The 21,982-nt window shown below is 36.5% G+C and overlaps 1 protein-coding gene across 4 annotated transcripts in view; it reads left to right on the top strand.

Annotated features, from left to right (window-relative positions):
• Positions 1 to 21,517, top strand: part of LOC109045873 (nectin-3-like protein) — a 53,534-nt gene extending 32,017 nt beyond the window's left edge. For 3 of the 4 annotated variants that reach the window (XM_042778975.1, XM_042710826.1, XM_042710827.1), the window contains one exon: positions 141 to 1,677. In XM_042778975.1, coding sequence (XP_042634909.1) covers positions 141 to 853 — 713 coding nt within the window. In that variant the 3' untranslated portion in view covers positions 854 to 1,677. Of the gene's footprint in view, positions 1 to 140; positions 1,678 to 10,996; positions 11,142 to 19,188; positions 19,274 to 20,262 lie in introns of those variants that run through there. The other variant, XM_042710828.1, reaches the window with a different exon arrangement.
• The last annotated feature ends 465 nt before the right edge of the window (positions 21,518 to 21,982 follow it).

Below are 21,982 nucleotides of genomic sequence, written 5' to 3'. Positions count from 1 at the left end.
AATATTAAAATCTTGGAAGCAGATTCATATGACTCTTAATGATATACTGATGTAGCTGGCATTGACATTATCTACTTTTCTTTGTCTGTCCATCCCTTCCTCCTGCCCCCTCCCTCTCCTTCCTTCCTTCCCTCCATTAGATCCTCCCTCAACCACCACCATGCCCCCCACCACCCCTGTGCGCCTCCTAACCGCCGACATCTCTGCCACCGTGCCTGGCAATAAGCAGCGAGCCCTCATCACATCACCAACCCTGGCGCCTCTGCCGGAGGGGAGCCTAGGCACGATTGTCGGTGGGGCAGTAGGCGGAGCCCTCTTCCTGCTGTTGCTGCTTGTTCTAGGCGGAGTTTATTACCAGCATCAACGGCGGACGTTCCGTGGCGACTACTACACAAAGCAGTATCACGGCCCATCGGATATGCAGAAGGCTCCCCAGCCCCATGAGCTGCAGCAAGTCTACAGCAAAGGAAGCCCCGACACCAAGCTCAAATCCAACCAGGATAACGGCACCATCTACCCAGATAAGGATCGAGAAGAGTGGGGTGATTTCGACCGAGAGCGATCACCCAACGGTCGCAGCAGAGCTCTGAGGGAAGCAGACGGTCAAATCAACCACCTTAATCATTACAACGATGAGCATGGCTACCACAGCAACCATCACCCCGGCCATCCACAAAGCTTTAGTCCAGCCCACCATATCCACAGGAGCTCGCTGCAGCCAGAGCCCCGCAGATACGCCGCTCCGCAAGTCATGAGCAATGGCTCCCCCTACCTGCCGGAGGACTGCTACGACAACGACTACGTGTCGCACATGGATGGCTCAATGATCTCCCGGAGGGAGTGGTATGTCTGAGAAGAACGAGCAGGAAGAGACTGCGTGGACACTTACAAAGTGCTTCAGACTGCAAAATGAGACAGAGATGAAAAGAGTTATGTAGAGAAAATTAGTAGGAAATGCACCTTTTCTAGTAGTTTACACCTGCCGATTTGTTTTTGTACATTAGTCTAATCATTAGTTAGCTGTTCATAGCTAGCTGGTTTAATTGATGTTTTGGGACCAAGAGAGGGTGTAATTATTGTCTTCGTTTCTCAGATTGGTCAGGCAACAAGACATCTGCTTTATGTTTCACCAATAAACCAGTTCAGGGTTGATTTCAGGGGTGATTTAAGTTGGGTTGTCTTTGCCAAATCAATAGCCAGTCTCCTTTTCCTTGCACAGTAAGGTGAGCTGTGTGATTTATTTAAAAGAAAGAAAGCAGTTCGAACAAATTCAATTTGAATTGAAATAACCTGTCGATAAGCGTTTCAGATCAGCCCTGTCATGAGCGATGGGTTTCAATGAGTCACGTCAACTTTCAGTGCTGTCACTCTGATGGAAGCAGAAATTAGCTGCTGTCAACAGCCTGGCGGTTTCCATGGCAACATTTATTTCTTCTAAACTGGCATTCAGAGTAGCTGTAGGGAGGAGCTAGACAGGGAGGACCATACTGGTTTTGATAAAGCCCAATGGACAAAGCCAGACAGAATGATTGCTGAAATGGGGTGGCTGTAATTGTATCAATTCAGCTACCATTTGCATACCCCTGCGTCACTGTATTAGCTCTGGATTTCTTTTGTTTGTGCCATCAAAAATGTTTGCCGCCGTGTGAGTCTATCTGCAGAAGATGGTTGGACAATGTACATCAAAAACTACTGCCATTGTTTAACATGAAAGCTTGTCCTGTATTGATGTAGCTGTCTGGCTTGTCTTCATCAGACCGTCACTGCCCAGTGTTAACAACCTCCGACTGCATTCAGCGACTGTGCATTACGTCACAAATGGAGTCCTGTGCCTGCCTCTTGTGTTTCTGTGTGTGTCTGTAATATGTAAATCCAATCAGCTGGTGTTAACTGACAGTGTTTTGATGAATCGGCTCATTGCCAGTGCAATAGTGTTCAGATTTCTAGTGTCAGATCTCTCACATTCACACACATAATTTAACGTCGAAGACGATAGCCTTACACACTCGTTATTGGTCATTAAACTTGTGTTGGCTGGATTTTTATAAGCTAGCAGATGTTTGGTTTTTGAGATAATGGAGATGATATTGTAGTGCCTTAAACTGAAGATGTGCCCTGTAAGCATTATAACATGCATGCAGAAGTTACGAACGGTGAGGATTATTTTCAGAAGTATGCGAGTAGATTTGAGGCATAAAATGGTCAGGTCGGGTCCTGAGAACATAATTTTGTACTGTCCTTTGTTCACCACCTTGTTGTGTGCCAGTTGTATGATTTGCTTTTTGCAGGTTTTCAGACAATAACTAATTGTTTTGCTTGCATTAAATAACGCGGGACACTTGAGTCACGGTGCACATCAACGAGTTGTGATAAATAAAACTTAAAATGTACAGGTTTGGACAATGCAGAGGTGAAGAATTCAATGAAAACAAGATCATGTATATATGCTGGCTTTAAGGAGAACATTGTTTTGTTTGTTAGTTTGTTTGAATTTAACGTTCCTATAGGAAGCCTCAGATTCGACGGTGGAACGCACTAGAAAACCCACCATTACACAGATTTCTACGAGAGGATCACACATTTCTCTTCTTCAGACCATCTTTTCCACTTTTTTTGTTTTATGAAAGAGCTACTGTTAAAAAAAAAAGAAAATACAAAAAGAAAAAGAAAAAAAAAGAAAAATGGTAAAGAAGAAATGTATTTGCAATGTATAGATGATACTGAGCATTATTTTGTAAAATCAAATTTTGGGATACATTTGTTTTGAAATAAAGCACCTTTTTTTCTGTGACATGTTTCTTTGTTTTATAAGTTGGCCTCAGATCCATTTTGTGTTGGTTGGAGGGGTGAATGTTGAGTTCTTGGGTGTGAATGGTTGCTTCAGCTGCAGAAATGTTCCCTGTGGGTGTCTCCTCTATGCTCCTGGAGGTCTCCAGGGATGTATTCCGCACGCCCACTTTTCCTTTGCTGTGGTTAACATACTTCATCTCCAAAGATCCCTTCGTGCTCTAAACCTCATGCATATTTTGTGGGAAAGCCTGTGGCTGAAAGCTTCCTGTGGATGGGGGCTAAACTTCCTCTCAGACTTACCTAGGATAGCCCTAAAGTGGGATGGATTATGGACTTGTTGATTCTTGTGTTTGCACTGCTGTTCTGTCGGTCTTTGTGAGAGGAGATGAAGGAGCTGGTTGACGAAGATCAAGCCCAGCAGTGGGACTAAATGGTGTTTAAGCGGTTTTTGTTTTGTTGCCGTTGGCGAGTCTGTCATCCTGTCCAATCAGCTGGTGCTGGGACAAGCTAGTAATTACAGTTGTCAAAAGTTCCACAATGATGTCCAAAGTCAGCTCATAAAACTTACCTATTTGATCCAAGACAAAGAAGATCAGGAGTAAAATGGTTCTAGTAAAGCAGTGGTTCTCAAACATTTTCATGCGTTGGATCACCTTGCACCCCAAATCAGGAGAAAACAAGTGTCAAAATCATTACCTGTTGTTTTAAGTAATGTACAAATTATCCTTCATTTATACCTTTTATTTTGACTCAATTTTACTATAGGGATGCACTGGAATTAAAATTCTTTAATTATATTAATATTAGTCAGATATTAATATATATTTTTTATAATTTTTTTTTTTTTAATTATAGTGTTTTACTGTTTTACTTTTGAAAATGAGGGGAAATGATAATGCACAATTAAGTTTATATTAGTAAAAAAAAATTAAAGAAATTTATTTTATTCAGCAATGACTTTAAATTGGTAAAAAGTTAGACAGTAAAGTCATTTACATAAATTTTGATTTCAAATACTGTTCTTTCGAACTTTATATGATCAAAGAGTCCTCAAAAATGTTATACAGTTCCCTACTTAAGCAGAGTAACTGTTTTCAAAACTGATAATAACAAGAAATGTGTCTTGAGCAATAAATCAGCAAATTAGAATGATTTCTGAAGGATCATGTGACACTAAAGACTGGAGTAATAATGCTGAAAATTCTGCTTTATCAAACAGGAATAAATTATATTTTAAATATTATAATAGAAAACAATCATTAAATTGTAATAATATTTGTTTTACTATATTTTTGATCAAATAAATCCAGCCTGGGTGAGCATAAACGTTAAAAAAAAAAAAAAAAAAAAAAAAAATTATGGTAGTGTACACGTTAAAATCATTTAATTAAATATCTATGAGTTTGACTAATTGTATGCTGGTGCTTTTTCTTAAGTTTAATTGTATGTATGTCCATTTTTATCAGCTAATCAACTTGTGAACCACTTGGTGTCCTTCACAGGCCGTCAGTTTGAGATCCACTGCAATAATCAGTACTGAAGCCTGTTCTTCTGAAAAATGCCATTAATTAGTTACCTCAGTGATAGAAAATGACACAAACATGCTCTTTATTTCTTAGAGGATAGACAGAATAAAGACACTTTTCTTCCTTCAGGTATGTTATGTCCAGGTTACTGTATAATTCCATGGAAAGTGAGGTTAGTTCACTGAAAATAACAATGTTGTTCATTATACGAGCAGTCGAACTATCAAGGGTGAAGAGGTCACTGTCTCTCACTCACTTTTTGAAAAGACTGGAGCAGTATCACCCCCCTCCCTGCTCCATGAGTGCCTCTGATTGGTTAAATTAGTCCGGTAGAATGATTTTGTTTGCCACAGCCCCCTTCGAGGCCATTGACACCGTCCCCATGGCAACAGACTCTTCCAGCTTATGATAGAAAGCTTGTTCTCTTGAGGGATACCTGTGCCTCCTGTATCGCTCTCCATCGAAGAGAAAAAAGGGGTTACAGAGTGGATGAAAGAGGGTAATTCTGCGAGGAAAAAAAAAGCAGACAAAATGGGCAATTGGGGGTAGTTTGAGACCAGAAGAAGGGAGGAGTCAAAGATGGAGAAAGGTTAAAAAGGAGAACTAGGGCACGATGCAACAAAAATGCATGCATGAAGGTGAAATATGACATTATAAATTCCTTCTATAAAAGATGGACACTTTAAAGATCTGTCATTGTGACCAAGGCATTTTCTTCCGGAGAGAATATTTCCATTTTATCATTTTGTGACTTTCTGCTTCTCAGATCCATCTTTTATGACATCATTTTCCACTAATACATCACAGTGGTCATGAAATCGTTTCCTCAGTGGTAGGCTGTTATTAAATGTTCAGTGCTCCCATTTTAGAGAGTCTCACATTTATCAGAACTAGAACACTGGAAAGTGTTACTACACTTTATTACGTATTTCACAGTCACAGATACTAGGTGGAGTGTACAAATATGTAACCAAATATAGTGATATTAATTGGCCTCCAGCTGGTTCTCAAGATGTCACATTAACTATTACTAAAAGACAAATATATAAAAACACAACAGCATTTATTTTTATTCTAATGCATCAAAGATAACCTATCCATAGCTAAATGTGTTCATTAGCCATTTGTCCTTATACCCAATGGTTATTATTTTTAATTTTTTTTAAGATTGTCAACATTGTATATTTTAGGTGAACAAGATGGATAATAAGCTATAATAATTTTTTTTAAGATTGTTTTTTTTTTTTTCTTCTGGATAATGATATAAGATATAAAAAAGTATTTTTTTTGTAAATAAAGCTAAATCTCAGAGTATGTTTTACAAGAAAATGCAAGATGTAATGATTAATTAAATGTGACTTGCTGTTTCTTTGTAATTTAATTGTGAAATTTACTAACACTTTGTGAGTGAAAATAGTTGAAGATCCTTTAACTTCTGTTGAAACTTTTAAAATTGCACGAAAGGTTCTATATAGTGTGAAAAGGTTCTTTAGGTTATTAAAATGCTCTTCACACTAAGAAAAAAATGGTTCTTTAAAAAAAAAAAGTTCAGTGAAAGGTTCTGTGGGGAACCCAAATTGTTCTTCTATGGCATCGCCGTGAAACCATCTTTTGAAACCTTTATGAACAGCTAGAGACCACCCAGAAACAACTGCCCTTCTCTGCAATTGTGGACACTATAAACCCTTAATAAAAATCTGTCAGTTTAAACAATAGCATTCACAACAGAAGATGACCTCTGACACTTGACCGACCCATCTCCATTCATTTGCCAGAACAAACCTCTTGACATCACTTAAGCGGTGGTCTTTCTCTCATCTAGTGACCTGTATTAGGACAAACGTGTTACATCGAGCAATCATTGAGCCTTTGCCCATTTCAAGGACGTTTCTCCAGTTCCTCCCATTTCCCCACAGACTGTATTTGAGTTTCACAGTAATTAAGACTCATGGGTTGCAAACAACAGAAACCCTTTCCGGTCCAACACAGACAAAACTCCCTTCCTGCTCTCCAATATGGTTATCAGGTGTCAGCCAGCAGGGAGGGCCAGCTGTCCCCATGTAACATTTACCAGAATGCATTGTGGTGCTTTATGCCCCACCCAGCTCCTGTTATCAAATACCCACCAAGAGTGTTGAATGAGTTACAGGGTGTCTGTGTCTGATACGACAATCTGAGACCCATAACAGTCCATCTAAGAAAAACACCTGATCCCTTTAATCAGGTTTAAAGATCCCTGCCACCCCTGAATCGGCTCCGAGCGAGTGTGAACTCATTTAATCCTCCTTTATTCTCGGGGATCACCTCTGCTCTGAGCTGTGAATTTCTCCGCCAGTGTCTAGAAATCTTAAATCTGCTTGGTAAACATGAATGAGAGCACCTTTAAAGGATACGGTTCAAGTCTGGGCTCACCTGTGAAAGGTCTTTAGTCCAGTGGGGTTAAAGCGAGTCACTAAAAGGCACCTGAATTATGGTCACGGCACTTAAGAAGAGAACCACAGAAGAGGGACCAACAGATTTCAGAAGATGTTTGTTGAGGATCACTGAGAGAAATAGCTCATGAAAAAGCTTGAAAGAGCTTGTATATTTACACACAAACACACAAAAAACACCAAATTCTAGAAATGTATTTACAGTTTACTACAGTATGATCCAGCAACTCTTAATTTGATTTAAATATGCACTTTTAGTGTATTTCAAATGAAAAGTATATTTAAATTTTAAAAAGTATATATAGATAGATAGATAGATAGATAGATAGATAGATAGATATAGAAAAAAACTGATTGTGGATAATATTAATGTAGTTAAAGAGAGTACACTTCTATGGTTTTCTTTACACACTTGAGTACTTGCCAACTTGAAAGTTTTGTTTAATGTACATATTAAATCATTACGTTTTAATAATCGTTCAATAAAGAAACACTTATTTTGATGTGTTGAGTAACATAATGTGTTGATGTGTTGCGAACGTAATCTAAAGTATATTATTTTTGTAATAAGTATTTTAAGTGTTAAAGTGTCTCCAAAGTGTAACTTTTTCACATTTCTTTATTTGGATTAAAAGTGAATAAACCAAATGTCTGTGGCTTTTTTATTTATATTTTTTAGGTGAATATTGTGCAGCAAATGACAGCTTTAACCCTTGCTGAATTTAACTGTAAAGGGTCTTGTGACTCACTGTGGGGGGCCCATCTGTGGTTTTACCCGCCAGACGGTAGAATGATGGTCTCTCCCCTGCCCCCTCTCAGCCCTGCCACCGTCCCTGACCCTTGTTCCCATACACTGAACCACATATAATCCCAAATGAAGTTAAACCTCCAGAAATCTATAGAGCTATACATAGAGACACGCTGGATTGGATGCTCAGTTATGTGTTAATTAGTAATTGAAAAGTGTAGAGGGTAGCGAGGGGATTTTAGTGGAGAAACATTGCGATTTATGTTTGGAACATTCTCAGTTGATAACGGAGTTCCTCTCTTATCCTTAATCCGTTAACGCCTTGGATATTGTGCAAAACTAGCCATGTCCTGTTGTTAACATTATGAGGGTAAAGGTCAACGTGGTCTGCACCAAAAACTGAAACCCATGCAAAATCTGTATGGGCAAATGTTTAACCCTTAGACAAAATTGAAAAGACTGGATTTCGCACCTTAACAAGAAGACTATTGTTACTTGTGTCATTTTATCATTGTTAAAAAGTCAGGTATATACACTGTAAACACTGTCACACTATACCAGAATATTGCTGTTTATTTTGAAATAAGGGATATCATCAACCAAGATGCGTGTCATCTGTGTTTTAATTTGTACACTATACAAGTACCTTATTTAACAATAAGTAAAAATGCAACGTTTTGTTTTAAATGTGTTATATTTTAGTAAATTGTTAAGTTTTAGGAAATAATTTTATTAGATGTAAGTTTTGATGATTAATTTTAATTAAATTATAATTTGAGAAAAAATTAAATGGAAAACAGAACGTAGGAAAAAAAATAAAACAGGAAACAAAAAACACAATTTGGGAGAGAAAAAATAACAGATTTTATGGGGCCCTAAATTTAAAGGTAGCTTACTTTGTGAAGTTTACCACTAAATTGTATTTATTCTCAAGGTCTAACAAACAAACAGTATTCATTTCATACCATTAGAGGGGAAAGAAATGAATTCCACTTATGCATTTCCTTCCCCTTTAATGGTATAAAATGAATATTTGATATTGAAAAATCAATATCAAATTATATAAGGGAAAAAAAAAATATTGTTATAATGCTTTTAGCCATATTGCCCAGCCCTAGAGGCACAGAAATTACACGCTTCCCTTTTAACTCTTCACAAGCTGCAGAAATCATAGTTTTATTACACAGCCTTCTGATATTGCCGTATGGACTTGCTGTGCAAAGATCTGTCACAAGCGTGGTTGAACGACCACTGTGCCAAACCTCCAATTCAGTGCCAAACTTTTTGCTAACATTCTCCATCCTAGGGCTTGTTTTTAGCCACAATCCTCTCTCCTCCTGACACCTTGCACCCTCGACTTCCTGCTCTCACTGTCTTTATTCTTTCAGTGCCAGCTTCTGTCAGACCCCTCATGAGTCGGACGTGTGCTCAGCAGGCCAAATATTTTCCGCTTGCTAAACGATCATTATTGAATGACTTGTGACTGAACATCCTGTTCTGTTCTCCTGTGAGAGCAGAGGTGAGCTAACAGTAACAGCACTGTGGTAATTATTGGGTTCGTGACCATAAAACCTTAAGGGAAAACATGAGTACTCAATAATACATTCAATTGATTTGTGTTAGGGAAAAAATACAAAGAAGGCAAAAAAACAAATACTTTTTTTCTTGAATATATGGAGTTTCATACCATGGGTCAAGTGGCAAAGCTGGTTAATATGGTGACATTGTTCCACCCTCTTGGCTAAGTAGTCTGTTGATCATCCAAAAGGGCGCTCTTTGAGTTTAATTAATCTTAATTAATGGATGTAATCCTTTTACAGGAGTCCCGTCGTGGGGATAATAAGCTAGAAACCTCATTGATTCTGGTGCACTTGCTAAATGAAGTTGTGCAAGAGTGTGAAACTCACTGTAAAAACGAACGAGAGAGGAGGTAGTAATGACAGAGAAAGAGAGTGGAAGGGAAAGGAGGAAGGAGTGCAGCAAAGCATAAGAGCACTGCAGGGTGGGAGAGACAGTAACAGCAGGCTTTAAAGGAGGGCAGCAGGAGGTCCTAATTACTGAGCCTTAGAGCTGGCTGACTACAGCTTGCCCCTGCTAACCGCTGCACAACCCACCCGTCCACCTGACTGGACATAACAACTAACAGCTAGTTCTCATTCGCTCTGACTCCTGATTAACAATTACTCCAACATTAAATCCACCAGGACAAGAGGATGTGCCCTGTAAAATTCACTGGCATCTGCCTTTGTGTAACGTGAATGTGGGTGTCAAGTTTAAATGTGCATTGCAAAAAAAATAAAATTAAGTAATTAAATAAAACTTTTCTGTTTCATTTTACAGTCAAATATTTAAACATCAAATCATTATGAACTGCTGTTTTCTCCCCATTTTACTCTCATGTTGACACATTGAAGGGTAAAAATAAGAAAACAATTGGGTGGTAATTGATTTTATTAATCATGAACTGATTTGATTTTGAAAAGTGGGTGTTACTAAACAAGATAAGAGCTGAAAAGATGTAAGTTTGCTTAAACAATTCCTAAATAAACAGCAATTGGTTAATATTTTTTAATAATTTTTAATGGAAAGACATTAGAAAGGAAATTACACCAAACTTTCTTGTTTAATATTATTTACGGCTTATTTGTGGCAACTTGGAAAAACCCAATAAATATACTGTAGTGTCAAAAAAAAGATATATATAAAAAATAAATTACAAAGACAATGTAGTTTAGTAAATTAGTGGAACGATTTTGGTCCTTTAGCAACAAATACATGAAATTTGCAAAATGAAAAGAAAAAAAAACATTTTGATAATATTATACGATAAAAAAATATAAAAAGAAGAAAAGTTTTCAACTTTTCCAGAACATTTAATTGTTTTTGTTCCTCTTTCATAAGTAGCTTTGAAAAAAAAAAAAAAAAAAAAAAATATATATATATATATATATATATATATATATATATATACAATATATATATGCTATATATATGCATATATGCTAAATATATAAATGTAAATGCATAAATCTATGCTAAATAAGCATAAATCTAACAAAAAGTTTTAGGTTCATAAAAAATAAAAGTTACTAATAAATAAATTATTTATTTATTTATTTTCTCAATTGTTCTGGCTGCATGAGCTTTCAGTTTTTGCTGACTTTGTCCTCACTGTTGTGGTTGTCACATCTTTATTTAACTGAGTTGCCTTGTAGTCTCTTGCTGTTTTAATTTTTTATTTTTTTTTGCAGTCTACATTGACACATGCTGAGCTTTAGCGTGTTACATACAGCTGTGAGTTGCTTTAACAGGCTTTGCTTTGCTGTTTTGTTATAATTTGTGGCATTTAGCTGTTCTGTGTGAAGATCAGCAGTTTTGTCTTGTATTGTAACACACTGAAGATAATTTTAGTGGAACTTGATGTACCTCCAGTTTTGCATGGCTGTGTTTATTTATTAATTAGCTTTACATTTTGCTCACTGTGTTGCGGTGCGTTTCAGACGTGTCTCAGAAGCAGATGACATCCTCCATGGCTATTGCTGGGGCCGTGATGGGAGCTGTGCTGGCACTCTTCCTCATCACCATCTTCACCGTCGTCCTCATCACAGCACGCAAGGCTCCCTCACCCACATACACAGATAAAGTGTGAGTATATGCAATATCTTACTGGAATGGTCACCTAACAACATGCAGGATAAGTTCTGGAAGAATACCATCTTTATTCCCAAATACATTACAGAAATATTAGTGGCTAACAGTTCGCAACAGAGAGCAATGTTCAGAATGTTCTGTAAAGTACGAATATACTTTCAATGTTTTTAGGTTTACTAAAGATACTCAGAACTTACATTTTTCATAAATTTGTTAGTATAATATTCTTTAAATTTATTATTTTAAATAATTAAATCCCTGAGCTAATGAATTAACTGTTTTAGTTTAAATTTTTAATTAATTTGTTTGTTTAATTTTCTTTTTTTTTTTTATTTTAAAGTGGTTAATCGGGGGGGGTGTTTTCCCAGGACGTTCAAAAAATAATTATTATAATATATATGGGGGGGGGGGTATTTTCATAAAGTAAATAGATTAAGAAAACATTCTAAAAGCATAAAATTATTTTATGGTTGCACTGATACATGCCGTGTGAGTGTCAGATATTTGAGATATTTTGACTCGCAGTCACCTGCTTTGCCACACGTAGACTTTCAGTGTGTAGGGCAGTACATGGGCACTTACCTGCTGAATTATTTAAGAATTTCCATGCATCCTCAACAACTTCTTGGCCATCCTTTGAACCTGGAATGACAGAATAAAACTTAAGTATTACAACCCTTTGTTCATTGACCTTACAGACTTCACTTTGATTGGAGAACATTGCAGGAAACTGGTTTCTTAGAAGCTTTTTCTGCTCATTGATGTGATCATGTGTTACAGTTTTGGTCTAACATGCCAAACCGATTTGCTCAGAGTCACATATGTGTTATATTGAAGTGAATAGTTTATTGAAGACTGTAGTTTGTCCAGTCAGGATATCATTAAGTACATTAGACTCCGCTTCAGCTCTGTCCGGCTCACCTGTTGGTCTGTCAGAATAAGACATTTCACGCTACAGCACCTCTTTATGGCTTATCCTTTGATTAGCTGCCTTAGCTATAATAGATTTTGTCTGGTCAATTATTACTGTGCCCAGAAACCCAGTCAAGACTGTAAATGTTCTCTTCTATTGGGAGCAACATCAGATGGTTTCCTTTTGTTTCCTGGAAAGGCAACATGGCATCACAGAGAGAGACTAGTCACAATAAACTACACTTGTGTATTTGCTTTTGCAGTATACAGAGACTACCACACGATACATCATTTCAGAACTTGTGTAGGCAAATGAGCTTCAGCTAGTTCCTTTTTTGACAAAGTATGTTGATTTTTCAGTTGTTTTTGTTTGGTTCATGCAAAAAGAGCCTCTTTATTGTTCTGTCACTGAGAATGTCTCGAGACATGAGCCCACAGACATCTCATTTCAGCCAGCCTGGAGGTCTCCCTCTTCCCACAGCCTTCAAAAACAGCTCCAAACTGGGCTTCATATGCTTCACGCTGCACTTAACCCTGGGTTATCATCTTGTTAATCTTGGTTTAAGGAAAATAATTAATCTCCGGTAATGTGGCGTCTCGCAGTTGTTGTGTTTTAACCCTGGGTTAGCATTTCTTTTACTGTGCAAAAGTAAAACATGAAATGATTCATTGCTAGAATGAGTTGTTTACAATAGACGACCATTAATATACTAAATGGTGCTTAAAGGCGCAGTCACATTTACTGTTTTCAGATGAATTTTCATGGACAAAAAATTCGCTGACAAATAAATGGGGAGAATATGGTGCACATAACATGGAAAAATAATACACATTGTTCATTTACTTATACTACCAACATTGTAACAATTCAAAGCTGGTTGAAAATTGGAAAACTTACTCTTTAAATTTTAATGTGCTGTGTATGGTTGTAGAAACCCTTATGAAAATTAATCAAGGTTTTATTATAGGTAAAGTGTTTCATGTTTTTTGGCGTATTGATTACCATTTGTATAACCAGAGTTTCACTATAAATACCATGGTTAAACTATGGTTAGTGTAGCAAAACCATGGTTTAATTTGTGGTTACCATGGTTTAACTACAGTAACCATGTTTTGTTTTTGTTTTTTTGTAGTAAAACCATGGTTAATTTTTATAAGGTAGCTTTTGCATACTGTTTAGTTTCAGTGTTAGGTTGAAAAATGACTGCTAAATGTGCAACAACTGTCAAACAAATGGTCAAGCGATCAAGCGGTGATGGCAAACTGAAGGAAACAAAATTTTGCTTTTGAAGGTTTGAAGTGGCTTAAAACAGCTAGAAAAAAAATTATTGTCAAGATTGTCTCATTTAAATTATAAGAACTGAGATATGTTCATCCAATTGTTATTGACTGTATAAATATGCAAATTACAATGTTAACCTATGTTTACAAATGTGTTGTGCCCACATAAGACCACATTGATTTGTTGTAGATATTTTTATTCTGTCAAGAACATGCCATTGTTAGTTTACTACAGGTTGTTATTATTTGTGTCAGCAAAAATAACACTGAATATGGGACATTCTTCAGACTTTCTATAAAAGAAAGAACTAGTGTAAATACAAGAATATAAATAGTTAAGCAAACATAGCAAAAAAAAATAATAATAATGTTTTCTTGCTTTAGTGATGGATGCAGTTCTCATGAAGGTGAGGTCACAGTGGAGTCTCGCGTGATACAGCTGTTCACAGGCAAAATTGTATCAGGGAACAGGGGAGAAGCAGCAGGCGGACAATTCTCAGCGCTCAAATGTCTGTCGACCTTAAAATTTGTCTCAGAATTGTCTCTTTTTTTCAAACCCTCCATTGTAGTCTCTGTTGTAATATGACCTGAGCTTGTTATCCAAATACGACAGCTAAGGGGACGTTCACACAGGATGCATTCTGGAGTTCATAGCTTTTATCTGTCTGTTAGCTTTGCTCTTAAACATGCACAAAATTATCTTTTAGATGATGTATACCACCGTTCAAAAGGGAATTAAAGGGGTCATATGATGCAATTTAAATTTTTCCTTTCTCTTTGGAGTGTTTCAAGCTCTTGGTGCAAAGTTGCAAAGACTAAAGTCTCAAATCCAAGAGATATCTTTATAAAAGTTAAGAGTCAACCATGCCTACCTAAATTGGCTCATTCTAACATGCCCCCACATGTCTATGTCATGATGTGGGAAGATTTGCATAACGCTGCCCAAATGTTCATGCAAAGAAAGGCAGCGTAACTTTTATTCTCGCTGTTGCCAACAGCGCCATGTTGTGGAGACACTGTGTGTTTCGTTGTGAAAGCGAAACTACTTTGTTTGGCCTTCCAAAAAAAGGACAGAACTAGAAATCAGTGGTTAAGTTGTATTTACAACACTGTTCCGGAACAGTTCAATCCAACTGTGCGCTTTGCGGAGGACGAGGACTGTTTCCTGGGAGAGTAGCCTACAATGCCGGTGTCTATTTCTATAAAGTGGGGCAATTCCAATTTTGCAAGGACAGTTTGGCGCTTCTGACACATAGTCTGTGTTAATATGTTTTCATATGTAAAGGATTTGCCACTGATGATTCAAACGTGAGTTTTGAGCAGTGTAGAGTAACTGTTAGAGCTTGTTGTTTGTCATGCATCACAAATGCAGATGGAGTTTTATGTTTACGCAGCGCGATATGCAACACAACACATAAAAAGGCAGTATAAGTCATAATAATCTGTAATTAAGTCCCCGCTGAAAGCAACAAATGCCTCGTTTGTAATGGGTTATATTGGTTTTGTCTCATTGCACCGGGACACACAGTATTGTTAAGAGGCGTAACATTTTGGTCACATGCTTGAAGCATTCAGCCAATCACAATGCACTGTATAGATGGCCAGTCAGCGTACACCGCGCATTTCAGAACGATTGGCCAATCACAACGCAATATGTTTCAGAAGGCAGCATAGAGGAGAAACAATAATGTACAGTATGTGGAAACTAATGTGTTTTTTTTTTACTTTAAACCACATAAACACATTGGCATTACACCAAATACACAAAATAATGTTCTTTTTAGCAACGTCATATGACCCATTTAACACTTTAATTCATCAAGGATGCAGTAAAGACTTTTACATTGTTTCCCAAAAAAGTCAGTTTAGAATAAATGCTGAAAAAAGTGGCATGGTTTCCACAAAAATATTAAGCCAATATGAATAAATGTTTCTTGAGCACCAAATCAGCATTTGAAAAGTTATGGCTGCTGAAAATTCAGTTTTGCTATAACAGGAATAAATTGCATTTTGAAATATGTTAAAATAGGAAAACATTTATCTTAAATTAGAATAATATTTCAAATTATTACTGTTTTTGCTGTGTTTTTGATCAAATAAATGCAGCCTCATAAAACATTCTTTCTTCTAGGAAAATGGACTAAAGTAATATTACTGTAATACATCTGCATCCATCTATTGAGTAAAGATTAAGGTTCATGGCTTTGACGTACTGTAAATAATTGGCTATTTAAATAATAGCAATTACAAAAGAACTCATCCTGTGTGAACGACCCCCAGGGTTTTCAAATTTGCTGAATTGTTGACTGATACTTTTTATTTATTACTTGTTTTCTGCTGTGCTATCTTTATCGAGATCATCTATCTTCAAGTGAGTCCTCTCTGAAACTTCTCAGCGGTGCTGTCAGAAGCGTCACTCTCAGAAGAGGTGAAAGAGACGCTCTTATCTGTTTCGGCTGATCCCTGTTCAGCCTCCGTGTGTCTTGGCTCGGCTCTGCTTTGGCTGCAGGCTGCATGCAGATCAGTGCGGTGGGACAGCTGGGTTCGGTCTGATGGATGATGCTGCTTCTGCACTGGAGACAGCAGGGACTCTGCGAGAGATAAGCAGCATTGTGATGCTGATCCACGGCGCTTTTGCAGGAATGAAAGCAAAAAATGTCCACATAACTCTTGACATTTAGATCTTATTGTATACCCAGTATAGTAAAGGATGAGAAAATGCACTTCCCTCAAATGCTTCAAGAGGTATTTTGATCTGATTTATGTGAGCTTTCCACATTTATTTCCGAGTCATGATGATTTTGTTTTTTGATTTTGTTTTGATAGCTCCCATTCATCTAAAGTGACCTTGAATTGTCCTTCACTAGATGATATGGCAGCATCTAAAGTATTAAAGAAGTTTATATGTCAAGGTCTTGGCTTAAAATCAAGACAGTTGGAAAATGTTCCAGGCAGTCTGAAAAGGAAAACAAATTAATCTGACCTTCAACTATCAATACGTGAGATAGATAAAAAGAGAGAAAAATACATGAGAACAATACAATCTCATTCCCTCTTTGATGCAAAGTCTAAAATTTTGTTCCTTTTTGGGGTTCTTTGGACATCCAGGTGGATCCAGTGAGAGTATCCAGGCCTGTCTGTGTCTTTTCCTGCTTGTGCTACACAGATACACTAATACACATATTCTCTCTTGTCCTGCTTATTAGTCCAGCTGCTTTTAATCCTCTATTTCGGCCATCATTTTTTATGTGAAATTCTAATGTGAGTCCATATAGACCTAATGAGTCATAAAACACTGTTGTACACTTTTCCATCTCCGTCCGGTTTAGACTTCATGTAGGGAGGGCAGGGGAAACATTAGACAGGCTGATAGTCCATTGAAAATCAATTATACAAAACAATGTACTACTAATGGTTGGAGATTAATCTTCACAGGAAGTGGAAAAACAAAGGCAAAGTTGATCCCTTGAGGAATGTGGAGCTTATGGATGCACATTGGCAAAAACGTATGAGGAGAGGTCACAGTTTACATGTTTTCCCTAAAGCGTTTTTTAACCAAGAGGTGTGAATGAACTTAGTATTTTAGGAGCTTGTTCTCACTGGTTGTCAGTGCTTTTCAACCCAGCAGTGAAGGCTTAAGATTCCTTTTTTGTTTACTAATGGCTATAGACTATCTTTATGCCATTCTGTGGATGACCTTTTGGGTAGTATCTAAATCCAGGGAGTGAGGAAATGTATCTTTCCAAATATTAGGCATTCTGGGAATACAAGATCAGGGCATGTCGACCCTTAGGACCTCCCAATGCCTGGGGAAACAAAGCAGAAGGTCAATAGACATTAGTCCATCACAGTTAGGGATTTGAGACCACTCCTCTCAGTTGCATCATGTCAAAACTCATCAATATGAAAGCAGAAATTGAAGGGTGATATCAATAAGAGAGTAAATTGAAGAAGATATTTGAGGGGTGTTATCTAAGTTGGAGTATGTCAAACATTCAATCACAAATGGAACTTTAGGACAAGGATATTCAAACTGGAGTCTAGATGAAAGCAGAAATTGAAGGGTGATATCAATAAGAGAGTAAATTGAAGAGTGTATGAGTGTGATTTGAGTATTCACAGAACTCAAAGCAATATTTATTTTGATAACTTATACTTTTTTATCACTTATACTCATCAAAGCTACAATTAATTTAATAGTGTAAAAAAAAAGAGTTAAAACTGTGAAAAAAATCATTACAATTTAAAATAACTGTTTTCGATTTGAATATATTTTAAAATGTAATTTATTCCTGTGATGGCAAAATTGAATGTTCAGCAAAAAAAAAAAAAGCTATTTATTTATTATAATTGTTGAAAACAGTTGCTGTGGCTTCATTTTTTTCTGGAAACTGAGATACATTTTCTCATGATTCTTTAATGAATAGAAAGTTCAAAAGAACAGCATTTATTTGAAACAGTATTTTTTGTAAGAATTTTATTTGTATTTGTTGTATTTTTTGATTTGTTTTATTTGTTTTTTTTTGTGTCCTTGCTGAATAAAAGTATTCAGTTCTTTAAAAAAAAAAAATTCTTACTGACCACAAACTTTTTAACCTTAGTTTAAAAATACATATAAATATGTAAAAATGCAAAGTATGTATTTTCCAGATACAATTTTTAAAATCTCTTTTGGTGTTAGTATATATGTTTTTATATGATTGTACATTGTGGCATAATATAAGTGAGGAAATGCCAGGGCAATATTTAAATTTGTGGTAGTGGTAATGTAGTACATTTGATAATTTGTGTTTTAGATTGGCACTGTATATGCAGGACTGGGAGGGGTTGTGGAAAGAAGTGGTTCAAAAACATGTCAAGCATGAGTTTATCCCATAAAATCTGTGTTACATAAAATATATGTAATTAATCTGTATGATTTGTGGTCAATATCAGATTGTAAATAATTTTATAAGCTTTTATTTATACAATTGTATTTAGTTCTTGATGCACTGGAGAGTAGCATAAAGCATTTATATAGGTGTCTATACTAACTATGTATAGTATTTATTTATTTATTTATTGATGGCATATGTTCTTAGAGAGCCACTGCAGTGATTCACAAGTCAAACCAAAAGACAAAGTCACTTGTTTCCATTGCTCTCAGTATTGTTTGGCATTTTAAAATGGACTCCAGTTGTATTTATGTATATCACTAATATACACTTCCGCCCACATGTATACCCACACAAAGTTACTCTAGATGGGGTCCATTGTGGCCTGCTGGTGTTTGGTTTAGAGGTCCAGAGATCATGAGAAAGTATGAGAAAGTTTCAGTGTGACTGTAGGGGCTTGGAAACATGGATGCCATTTTTAGTGGTGATTGAGTCAAAAGTGACACCTTGCATAGGAAGTGTGGGAGCTGGGTCAGAGACTCTCAGAGTCTTAACAATTTTTTGTGGGTGTGTTCGGTTAAAAAATTGGCAGTCTTAATATGGATGTAAAACAGACAAAAAGTTCCATTCTGTTCCCAGAACTAAAAGAAGGTGTGGTTGTTATTGTTCCTCAGACTAAACACATTTAATACTTTAGTCTAGTCTTGACCAGCATTTCCTCCGTCTTCTGACAGCAAGACAAAACAGCCACTCCAAAAAGTATTATATTTTTTCTTTATCATCTAACAAACTTGTTAACTGAAAACAGTGTCTAAACAGTATATTTATTCAAAATAAATGCCACTTGGTTTGATATTTTATGTAATGCTTAAATGTGACCAGATATTTTGGGGTCACTGTAAGCTTTTAAATCATGCGATGTGCAGTCAGTGATATACATCCTTTGATCGTTGTTGGTTTTCGTCCCTCTGCAGGATTGACCTCCCTCCAACTCACAAGCCTCCTCCTCCATACACAGAGAGACCTCCTGCCATCCCACTGGCCTCTCAGGCCCCTCAGGTAAGCCTCACATTGCTGTTTACTCTGTGGGGGTTCCGGATCTACAGTCTGATTTATTCCCCTTCTGTGGTAATTTATAATGGAGCTTCATTTGAAAGATGACCACTGGCATGTTCCTTATTATTTATGGAGTGATTATGTGCTCTCTTTTAGCTCACTTTTCCAAAATATTTTTTCTCTTTTTGTCTTTTCTGGCTTTTTCACCCATCCAGCACATAACCCTGCTGAAAAATACACCAACCTGAGGTTGTTTGCTGGTTTAAACTGGTCTGGATGGTCTCCCACCCAGACCAAATTTGGTCAAGTTGGTCCAAACTAAGCTGGTGTTGTGAAAAGTGGCCAAAACCTTGTAATTAAAAAAATATATATCAAAACCGGTCTGTTGGTCTTCCAAGCTCACTGGTTTTAATTGACTAGGGTACTAGAAGACCATTTAAGCCTGTTTTAAGTGTTTTCAGTATTTCAGTGGAGAAAACTTAGAATTTGCCAATAAAATTTTATTTATGTTTGTTTATTTAGTGTATTATAAACATATTAAAGAAATATAATACAACTAACAGTTATGTCCCTGGCATAAATTCCCTGTGTTAATATATATTTAATCAAATTTATTAAATATTAATTTTAGTTTGTATTATTAGAAATAGTATTATTGGCATTATTTTTATCACTTTTTTTACTTGTTTTTGCATCTTTGTTATATTGAAAGGCCAGTGAAGGATTATTGTGGGCTTTTAAAGCTAATATTCATAACACGTAGTTAACTCATTTAAAATGTTTAATTTTCCATAAATTCAATTGACAGCTGTAATAAAAATAAATAAATTAATAAAAAAAAACGCATTCTTTCTATCTAATCACATTAAACAGCAAATTTTTATTGTCTAACAACATTAGCACCAACGGGAGCTGCTAATAATATTTTGCCTTTTTCTACGAGTATGCACATGCATATTAATATATTTTATATCTGTTGTGTCATTTCATAGGCTCGTCGGATGGAGAGGCGCTATGAACTGGCTGAACGGACGCCTGCAGGCAGGATGGCTCACAGAGACCTCCAGAGCCCCACTCACCATTCACTGTCCTATCAGGAGTGGATATGTCATCAGAACGGGGCAGACCAAGTTTACATCAACCATAGAGAACATTACGTGTGACAGCGTCCTTGTGTCAACTGCAGTGTACTGCCAGCCCCAAAGTGAAAACTGTTTACGAGAATACTGGGAGCAAAACAATATCACCGCTGTACAGTAATTAGAACACTGAACTATTATTGGTGTATATACAAGGTCTATTTAATGCAAAATGAAAACCCTGGCAGCATATATATATATGTGTAATTGGTCTGGCTTGTTTAACATGTACGGTGTTGTCCAATATAAAATAAATGACCTAGGCTGACTATATGAGTCTTATTGTTCACTCATATTTCAAATTTAGTGGTCAAGTTGAGGGCGACAACAGCTGAAATTTTTAAGACATTACAAAAAGCTATTTTTCTGTAGGGATCAAACTTTTTCTCATTAAAATGTTTCTCATTTTTTCAGTGTAGACATTTGTCATTTTAGGTGTGAATTTGACAAGCTGAGATTTGATTTGTTTGCTTATGACAGGTAGAGACTAGGTCATTTGCCATAAGTTTTCTTGTTTACACTGTGATGTAAATAACACTTAAAAATAAAGGTTCTTTTTTGGCATCTATAGTTCCATGAAGAACATTAATCATCGATGGAACCATTCAGTTGGAAAAATGTGCTTTATAGTGCAAAAAAAGTTTTTAGATTTTTTAAATGTTCTTCACACTAAGAAAAAAATGGTTCTTTTTAAAACTGTTTATTTAAAGGTTCTCTGGGGAACCCAAAATGGTTCTTCTATGGCATCACTGTGAAAACCCCCTTTTAGAACCTTTATTTTTAAGAGTTTAGATGTGAATTTGAATCATAAGGCACACACTTATGAACTTTGTTATTGCCTACAGTATGTGTAGATACTGTATTATGTATCATGTAAATATTTAAGCTCATAATGTCAGTGTACTTCACAGTTAATTGTGAATAGAGGCTTTTTTTTATGTGTAAGCTTAATTAGAACTTTTTTCCAGTCATCGTATTGAAGCATGAACTTTGAATCTCATAACCAAAGCAATCTTTGCATTACATCATACCAATAATCAAATAAAGCGATGTAACCAGTACATATGTGACTTTATTGTGCAGCACATTATTAAATTACATCATTGTCCATCTGTGTTGGTTTGTAGTAAACATATCTAAAATAACTAATCAGAGTTATAGGCCTATAAAGACTAGACAGCACTGCTACTTCTCAAATCCACACACAATCTTATCAGAGGTTTGAGAGTCAAATATAGGTTGTAAAACCTGATGAATGCTTAAAATGCTGCTCTATAGTCATTAAGACTCTGCTGGACAGCTTTCCCTAGTCGATGATGGAAAATCTCAGACCGCAAAATGCACTCTGGGAAGGCGCGAGAGACAGCAAATGGGGGGCGGGAGTGCTAGTAAGAGCCTTTCCACACAGACTTCTGTCTGCATGTCAACTTATGAGTTGTGTTGTAGGTAAACAAACCGGTTATCTGCTGGGCAACTGGATGGGCAAGGCCATCAAACAGCAGGCTTTTAATGAGGTGGCAGCCACCAGGGAGCAATCTATACTATTCTTGCCCCACCGTTTGGGGAAATGTCA

Source organism: Cyprinus carpio, chromosome A21, assembly GCF_018340385.1.
Source record: "Cyprinus carpio isolate SPL01 chromosome A21, ASM1834038v1, whole genome shotgun sequence".
In the NCBI taxonomy this organism is placed as follows: domain Eukaryota; kingdom Metazoa; phylum Chordata; class Actinopteri; order Cypriniformes; family Cyprinidae; genus Cyprinus; species Cyprinus carpio.
The sequence above is the reverse complement of the archived record's forward strand: the minus strand, read 5'-3'. Positions and strand labels throughout refer to the sequence as shown.